This window comes from Manduca sexta, unplaced genomic scaffold (genome assembly GCF_014839805.1).
Source record: "Manduca sexta isolate Smith_Timp_Sample1 unplaced genomic scaffold, JHU_Msex_v1.0 HiC_scaffold_1901, whole genome shotgun sequence".
Classification (NCBI taxonomy): domain Eukaryota; kingdom Metazoa; phylum Arthropoda; class Insecta; order Lepidoptera; family Sphingidae; genus Manduca; species Manduca sexta.
Genome location: NW_023592812.1, coordinates 23,028 through 31,475, shown reverse-complemented (window position 1 = coordinate 31,475; position 8,448 = coordinate 23,028). Strand labels below are relative to the sequence as shown.

General features: G+C 33.8%; 1 protein-coding gene across 2 annotated transcripts; it reads right to left on the bottom strand.

Annotated features, from left to right (window-relative positions):
• Window positions 1-4,851: 4,851 nt before the first annotated feature.
• Window positions 4,852-7,969, bottom strand: LOC115454142 (zinc finger protein 26). Of its 2 annotated transcripts, none has more exons than XM_030182879.2 (3): window positions 7,880-7,969; window positions 7,619-7,777; window positions 4,852-7,109 (listed from the first exon to the last, which is right to left on the bottom strand). In XM_030182879.2, exons 2-3 carry the CDS (start codon window positions 7,739-7,741, stop codon window positions 5,070-5,072), a joined length of 2,163 nt encoding a protein of 720 aa, XP_030038739.2. In that variant the 5' UTR covers window positions 7,742-7,777; window positions 7,880-7,969; the 3' UTR covers window positions 4,852-5,069. The 2 variants fall into 2 exon arrangements, with proteins under 2 accessions (XP_030038739.2, XP_030038740.2); XM_030182880.2 differs by having other exon boundaries at window positions 7,875-7,955.
• Between the last annotated feature and the right edge of the window lie 479 nt (window positions 7,970-8,448).

Genomic DNA, 8,448 nt, shown 5'->3' with positions numbered 1-8,448 from the left:
TCTCTCGCCTGAAAATGTTTTCCGGGATAAAAAGTCCCGCTTTTATTTTCCCGGATTAAAAATATAGCCTAGTACCCGGTAATGCAGTTTTCTATTATTGGAAAAATCAAAATCGGTGCAGAAGTTCCTGGATTAGCGTTCAAACAAAACATAATTTTTCAGCTTTATATATTAGCACAGATTTATATATTTATGCACTTTATATATGTATTAAATCGGCGGATTTAATGCCAAAGGTAGTCTCCCAGTCAACCTAAGGGTAGTGTGCAGGTTTAAGATTTGGAATAATGAAAAGTTTTAATGAGAAATCATACTTATCACTACATAGTATGTAAAACAAAGTCGCTTTCTGTCCCTTTGTATGCTTAAATCTTTAAAACTACGCAACGGATTTTGATGCGTTTTTTAATAGATAGAGTGATTCAAGAGGAAGGTTTATATGTATAATAACATCCATTAAATAGTGGAGAAATACTGTTATTTTGTTATGTTATACCGTGCGACGTCAGAGCGGGCCGCTATGTTTTATATACAACGTTAACAGTTTTTCTGTAGTGTATTTAGTATCAGCATTGCACCCGTGCGAAGCCGGGGCGGGTCGCTAGTGTAGTATAATTCAATTTGTCCAAGAAATATAAACATAGAACCTGTAATAGTGCGACGGGGATATATCAAAGGCGTTACTTATATCGGTTACCATAGAGCTTGCGTCAAAGGAGAACTTGCGAACAGCCAATTATGACGTCAGGGATCATACAACATTGGTTTTAAAAAGATAATTAGGTATTTTAGCGGCGTATTTATAAATCAATCTTACTTTTCAACTCTCAAGTAGAAGTTTAATATAATGAACTATTTAATAAATCTAGCTTAAGCTCATTTTTCTTTTTGACTTTTTTAGCTGAACTGCATAGCTTCTGATACGGCGCGGCCCTTCATTTCAAATTCGAAAGATCTTTGTTTCTAACATCAATTTCAAGTTATGTCGCTGATTTGCCGATTCTCTAAGCATCGCGATAGTTGTACTCAGTGTATTTGCTATGAGTTTTTAATGATGCTCATTTTATGATCACTATGTTTAAGAAATTTCAATAGGTGTATTAAGAGCGTTTACGTGCCGCGCGTGAAGTCAACTATAGGTAATTCTTCGCAAAATTCACTCACACAGAGCCGTTGCGTAGCTGTGTGCGTAGAGTTAGCGCGTCGGCTATCTTTATAGTCAGACCAACCAATTTTGATCTTTTCGCTTTAATTATCTAATTGGAATGTAACTTATGATTTATGAATTTATGATAAATGAAGAATTCTATTATTAAATATATAAGAATTCATCATGAAATAGTTTATATGTATCATTTTGTAATTATAAAAAAATAAACATTTTAAACAAATTTTAACGGCAATTTTACAAATTGTTTTTTCACTTTTAAATGCAAATGCATTTGCATTTAGAAAGTACCCTTTAGTAAAGTGGAGCTCATCATGAAGCCGAAAGATAGGCACCAGAACTCCGTAATCAGACAATAAATCAGGAAAATTACTGTGCTACGATGTTTATAATGGACCACATAATTACTCCATAGATCTGCAGTTTTTAATATTTAGCGTATTGAAAGTTTAAATTAAGTCATTAGAAATTACATATTGGAATTTATATTTTGAGTCAGAAGGTGTATGTAATGAGATGTCATTTTTAGGTGTATAACTAAAAAGTGAGAAATAAAAGACTTCTTTTTCGGAAGTTGGTTATATTTTTTGGATAGTTTTTTTTAATAGGTATTGCTATATATCATATCAGAAACGATCACGATGGGGAAAATGGCGTCAGATTTCTGTAACCACCCCTCCCTACCGACTACTGCAGTCGCCCACCTACTAACCACCGAGCGCGCTGGTGCTACCGTGGCCCGCACGATTCTAATAGTTGGCCGCCAATACAAGCGGGGTACCGCATACAACCGCGCACCCCGCGGGCGTAAAACAAGTTTTGAAATGTGCGTTTAGTCCATTGAAATGTTACAATTTAAGGACCGAATATTGCATTTCTTGGAGGACACAAGTTTATTTTTGGGCCATGTGTGGGGGTCAATAGAGAGCTTAATCTGCAAGTTTGTGGGGTCGCCACCCTTGTCCTCCGGCCGCCATCTTGGAAAAGGGGTGAAAACACTTTTTTCGCGATATCTCGGAAACTATACGTCTTACAAAATTTTTGTAAAGCCATAATTTGTAGCAAATTGTTTTGCCTGCAAATATGTTTTTTTCTCCTTTATCCCCAAATGGTAACTCATACCTTTTCTACCTGCATAACATTCGATAAGTTAAATTTGGTAAGTTCTATGGCAAAGAAAAGAGTTAGGAATAAATAAGTAAAGTTGTACGAATTTAACAAAAAAATTGTAATAATATATTTACAATAAAAAAATCAAAAATAAGTTAAACATTTTGTTTCGACCGGATTCTCATGAGCATTGACGAACCCGGTAAACTTTGGAGCGCTGTAACAGCGTTTTAATTGAATGAAATAAAAAATATAGGGAACAATTTTCCTCAAAAGATCATTTACAAGTTAGTTTGAGGTAATTTTTTGTAAAATGTAAAAAAGTTATAGAGCAAAAAGAAAACTTTTATAAACATTTTCTCACATTTTTGCTTATAACTTCTTTAATTTTTAATTTAGGGCAAAAAGTTATATAAACATATTTGTAGGCAAAACAATTTGCTACAAATTATGACTTTACAAAATTTATGTAAGACGCATAGTTTCTGAGATATCGCGAAAAAGTGTTTTCACCCCTTTTCCATGATGGCGGCCAGGGGACAAGGGGGCGACCTCACAAACTTGAGATTAAGCTTCTATTGACCCCGACACATGTTCTAAAATAAAATTGGGTCCTCTAAAAATACAAAGCTCATGTAACATTTCAATGGGCTAATTGTTTTAGCTTAAGGTTAATTTTTTTCCTTCGAGTAACTATGCTCAAGTGTTTAATGAGTAAAAAAGCAACAACCATACTACAGACGCATGTTATAACATTAGTACATCAATCTTTTAGCTTTTGCTTTAGCCGAAGTTTCAGCGTTGTTACGTTTCCTTTTCTTGCCTAGAAATAGCTTTACTTCCCATTGTGTCTGAAACATAATAATATAATAATAATTTATAGTAACTACTAAAATTATTGTCAATCATTAAAGAAAAAATATTTTACTTACTAAAGTACTAAGATGTGGCAATCACTGTATACACGTGACTATTTTTTCTACGCACAGCAAAGTCCAACTGAGTCTCGCCGGAGCGACGAGCGATACGTCCTCTCTAGAAAGCCTCAAGGCGGACTAATTTGAAACGATTTGCGCGTTGCGTTTTATAGTGGTATTTAAAATATTTATAGAAAAATAACAGAACTAATTTTGTAGAATTTTTAAATTGTATGTGTTTAAGGAGATGTTCTTCTATTATAGTAATCCAATATTATATTCAATTAAGTAAGATATAGTGATAAAAAATCATTTAAATGACCAACATTTTTGAAATTTTCGAATTCTTTGAATTTTTATTTCTCATGAATTAAACATAAAAAGATATTTTTCTCTACTAACTTTTTCTTCAGGATCTTTTAGTTAGATAAAAATAACATATTGTTATGTTCCTTAGTGGTTTAAGATATTTTGAGCTTCGAAATAGACGTTCGAAGCGCAAATTCGAAATACCTCTGTTCAGTAATCATTAAACAATTTACAAATACTCAATAAATCTAAAAATTTTCTCTACTAACTTTTTAGACAACAAAATTTTCTATAATAATTACTAATTCATATGTTTTTAAAATAATGTTTTGATGGATATTATCTCCTTCGAAAAGTGCTGTTTTTGAGACATACGGCGCGCGGATGCGTAAACGCTCTTAATTAGGTAGGGCATGTAGGCATATTGATAAAATATATTAAAATCATAATGCATAATATTGCAGTTAATACAAGTGTAATAGCAGCAATAATTTGTTCTTTAACTTGTTTGCTTTAATTTATTTATTTTAAACAAAAATGCGAGGAGAGTTAGTTGATCCATTGTGCCCCGTTACATTTGCCCACGGACAGTTCGAGTACCAGGCGAACATAACGTGATAAGAATTTATCGCTCGTGACATGACGTCGCGTGCTGTGTGGTTTGAGCGAGTAACGAGTTTTTGTTTTATTCTTCAATTTAGTAACTTTATAGATATTTTTGGCTTAAATAAGTTTTACCCATAATAATAATTAAACCAATATAATTATTACTAACATTAAATATAATATTAAAATACAAGTACATAATCTAAAGTTAAGAACTTCTGGTGTTTTCACGTCTAATTGCGACGTTAACGCCATCTCTTGAAATATAGTAAAATATCATCACGGTAAATCTAACACGAACAAATTCTTATCGTTTATACAGTATATCTGACGAAGTTATAAAAATGTATTTATATCAATGGTATCGATAAGTTTTATAATGTTTGTATGCATGAGTACATTTGCTGAATTTTAGTTGGGTTATTGACAATGTAAAATTTCATTGTAGCTCTTTAACTATACGACTTAGTTTATTTAGTAATGTATAGATGGCGTTGTACAAGTATATGTAAAAATTTTTAGAACTTGATTTCTATATTTTGTAATCTTAATGAAAATTAAGTTAGACAATGGAAATGGATGCAATATCATATTATGTGAAGTGTTGTATTTTTGTACACAGCGTAGTAGAAACTCAAATGCGTAATATTCGTCATTTTTCTGGTTTTGCAGGTCAATCAGGTGTACTTTCCTAAAAAAAAGGGATTATTGACAACTTAAATTTTACATAGACAAATAAAACCGATGCGTATCATATATTTATTAAGCGGCAGACAGACCAATACAGCTAGAACATAATATAAAAAAACTTAACAACTAACTTCCATACCATGTGGCTTCAATATATTATAGTGTACAACTAAAACATGCTTTCCGCATACCAACAGGTGTTCAACTCAAGAGAATATATTTACAAAATATTGCCCTTAATTTATTAAATAAGTTAATATTATGCTACTTTAGTATTGATTCCATGGGACATTTTCTATAGCATGTTTCTTTAATTTGTGCTTTTTGAGATACTTTGAGTCTATGAAAGCTTCCCCACATAGAGAGCAAACATAGGGTCTTTCCCCAGTGTGTGTCCGTAAATGTACCACCAAATTGCCTTTGAGAGCAAAGAACTTCATACAGACAGAACATCCAAACTTCTTTTCCCTTGTATGAGTGAGTTGATGCGTCCGTAAATGAGTTTTCGTCTTGAACCTCGTGAGTGAACAAAGCTGGCATGGAAATGGTCGTTCATTTGTGTGCACTCTCTCATGCATGAGGAGCATGGCTTGACTGGCACATCCTTTGCCACAAATACTGCACTCAAACCTCTTCGCATTCTTGGGCTTTAAGTTCTTATGTGACAGTATGTGCAATTGCATATCTTTTTTCGAAGGTAGGACCTCTCCACACTCCGAGCACAGTAACTCAGTTGGATCGACAATGTGGGTGGTCTCAACATGTTGTTCTAAAGCAGACTCCATCGAAAACATCTTCTTGCATAACGAACATGCATATCCCAACAGTTTGCCAAGATTAGTGGTCACTTCCTGCTTGATTGTTTTCATCAGTTCTTCCTTAACCTTAATAACTTTGGACTTTGAGCACTCTCCGGAATCTTTGTGAGTTGTCAAATCAGCTTTACTTTCAAACGACTGTTCACAGCTGTGGCATGTGAATGGGTTCATGTGCGTCAATCTATGCGTTTGCATTGTGATCTTTTGGCTGAACCTTTTGAAACAGATGTCGCACTCAAATTCTCTTATCCCACTGTGGATCATTAAATGGCGTTTCAAATTGTTGGGATTTGCAAATGTTTTCAAGCATATGTTGCAGCGGGGTTTGATGTTGTTATGTCCATATTTTATGTGTTGTGTGAGTGCTGTCCGTTTTATTAATTGGTTACAGTATGGGCATGTAATTAGGACTCCTGTGACACTGTGGAGCAGCATATGTCCAGCCAAAATCTCAGGAGACTCAAATCCTTTGCCACATAAGTTGCAGAGGTTCTCTCCCCCAGGATTATGTTTGTATTGATGCTTTTCATACTCTGCTAAGTCTTCAAACTGCTCCCCACAGTCACACAGAAATGTGCCATCTTCTTGTTGCAATACAGTTGCAATTTGCCCATCATCGGCATATTCTATAACCAGCTCTGATCCATCATACTTTAAGACTTGAAATTGTGATGATTCATCACCTTCACAAAGTATTACTTCTTGCCCCATTGGGTCGCCATCATTTTCATTTGCTACTAATTGGGTGTCAGTTAAATATTGGATTCCATCATTACTTTTCAAAAGTATAGTACCATCACTACCTGCAGATGTTAGTATTTTGATGTAATTCTTGGAATTGTCCACAATGTCCTGGGAGAGCTCATCTGCAATTGTTTCTTCGAGTCCATCTTCTGCTTGCTGTAGGCCTTGGTCCTGTGAGGTGCTGTCTTGCGTTTCATCTACATTCATGGATACCATATCTTCTTCCTGGCCCTCCTCTTCATTTTCTAGAATAGTAGCTGGCACGTTAACAGGCACTTTGGTGTTAGACATCAAGAACTGATCAATGGTTTGTTCAAACTGAGTGTGGTGTTGTGGCTCTGTGTATGACTCTATTGCGTTTGTTTCATCATTTACTTCAATTTTAATTTGTTCCTGGTTCATTGTATCTTGTGACGTCTCATTCTCCTTAGACTCCTTGTCTTTGGGGTCATCAATGACTAGGACATAATAATAATCATCATCACTGTCCGTTGGTTCTTTTTTAATTATAGCTTCCAATTGTTTAACAGGGTCATTTGCTATTTCTTCTTCAGTTGGTTCCTCGTAATTTGATGTTTGTTCGATAACTTCAGAGCCTTTTTCATTACGGTCACTGAGAATTATGTTTAGTTGTGCACGCAGCTCTGTGTCCATTTTGATGCATTGCTTACGAAATTGATAAGCGGTCATCAGGATGGTAAAACACTCTGTGCATAACTTTTGGGGCAGACCATCGTCTGCACACACCTGGAATGGATTGGAATTATTAAATTAATATTATAAAATGATTAATTGCATTTTATCAAAGATATTAAGGTCTATGTATTGGTTAAAATTTTAATAATATGCTTATTACGATGTTCTTATAAAAAAAGGATGGATATGTTTAAAATGCATTTGTTTTATGTGTTTTACTGTTGCCTAGTTAAATATAGTACTTATAAAGATTCTTTAACAATAATGAGGTTACAATGATCCAACTGAATACCTACTTAGAAGCATGTATTTTATTAACTAATATAGTTTCAGAAATGTATATTATTTAATATTTCATAAGGGTTTTTTATGTAGTATGAAATGTAACCTCAAAAATATTTTTATTTTTTTATCATTTGATTATATGACAAAATATATGTAAAGAGGTTATGCGTTCGCTTGTACAGACATGAACATTGTAGGTACAACGTAATAAAATTATTACATAGAATATATCACCCATTTCTATGTTTCCCGCGCAAACTATTAACAATACGCACCCTGATCGTAGTTACTTCACGGAATTTATCCTTCAGATTATCTTGAGATTCCAAAAGTGACACTTCAGAATCGGCGGACAAGCAACACCGACAGAAATTAGACCACGAAGTTTCCATTTCCATTTTACTGTTTGTGTTTTATAATATATCGGCACGAATCTGCAAATTAAACATTTATTAGGCCCAGGCATTGTTTTGACACATAGAAATCAGAGACCACAATAAGGTATCCAAAGAGTAAAAATTATCTACGGACCGTACCCATAAAGACGATCTATTCGAAAATTATAGACAAGAGACGAATACAAAATGGTGGCACGGAAATGGACGTCGTGTACATGACGTAACAATTTCGGTTATCAAGAGGGCGCCACTGGTTGTACGTCGTTCTATTTTACGATTCTCCCGCAAGTTCGTTCCTAATTTCGTACAATAAATACGTATTTTTAATACTTTTATCATTGTAAATCCATAAAAGTAACACGAATTCAATTATATTCTATTAGTAATGTTTTATTAAGATAAGAATGTTTTATTCCACCATAGATTTAAATTGCATTAGTAACTGAGAGAAGCATTTTAAATTTTTAACGACTTTAAAGCCATGGTTAATAGAGATGATAAATTGTGCTAAAACAAATGCCCAAAATATATAGCTACGAAAGACTAACATTAATATTTAATAGGGACACCAGTATTGGACACCGATTCCAATGTATAGTATTGTTTTTACTTTGATTTTCTATACAGGATATTCTTATTTTTTAACAAGGCATGTAGCCATAATATTAAAAATACTTACTGATTTCTGTGTAACATTTGCTATAAAA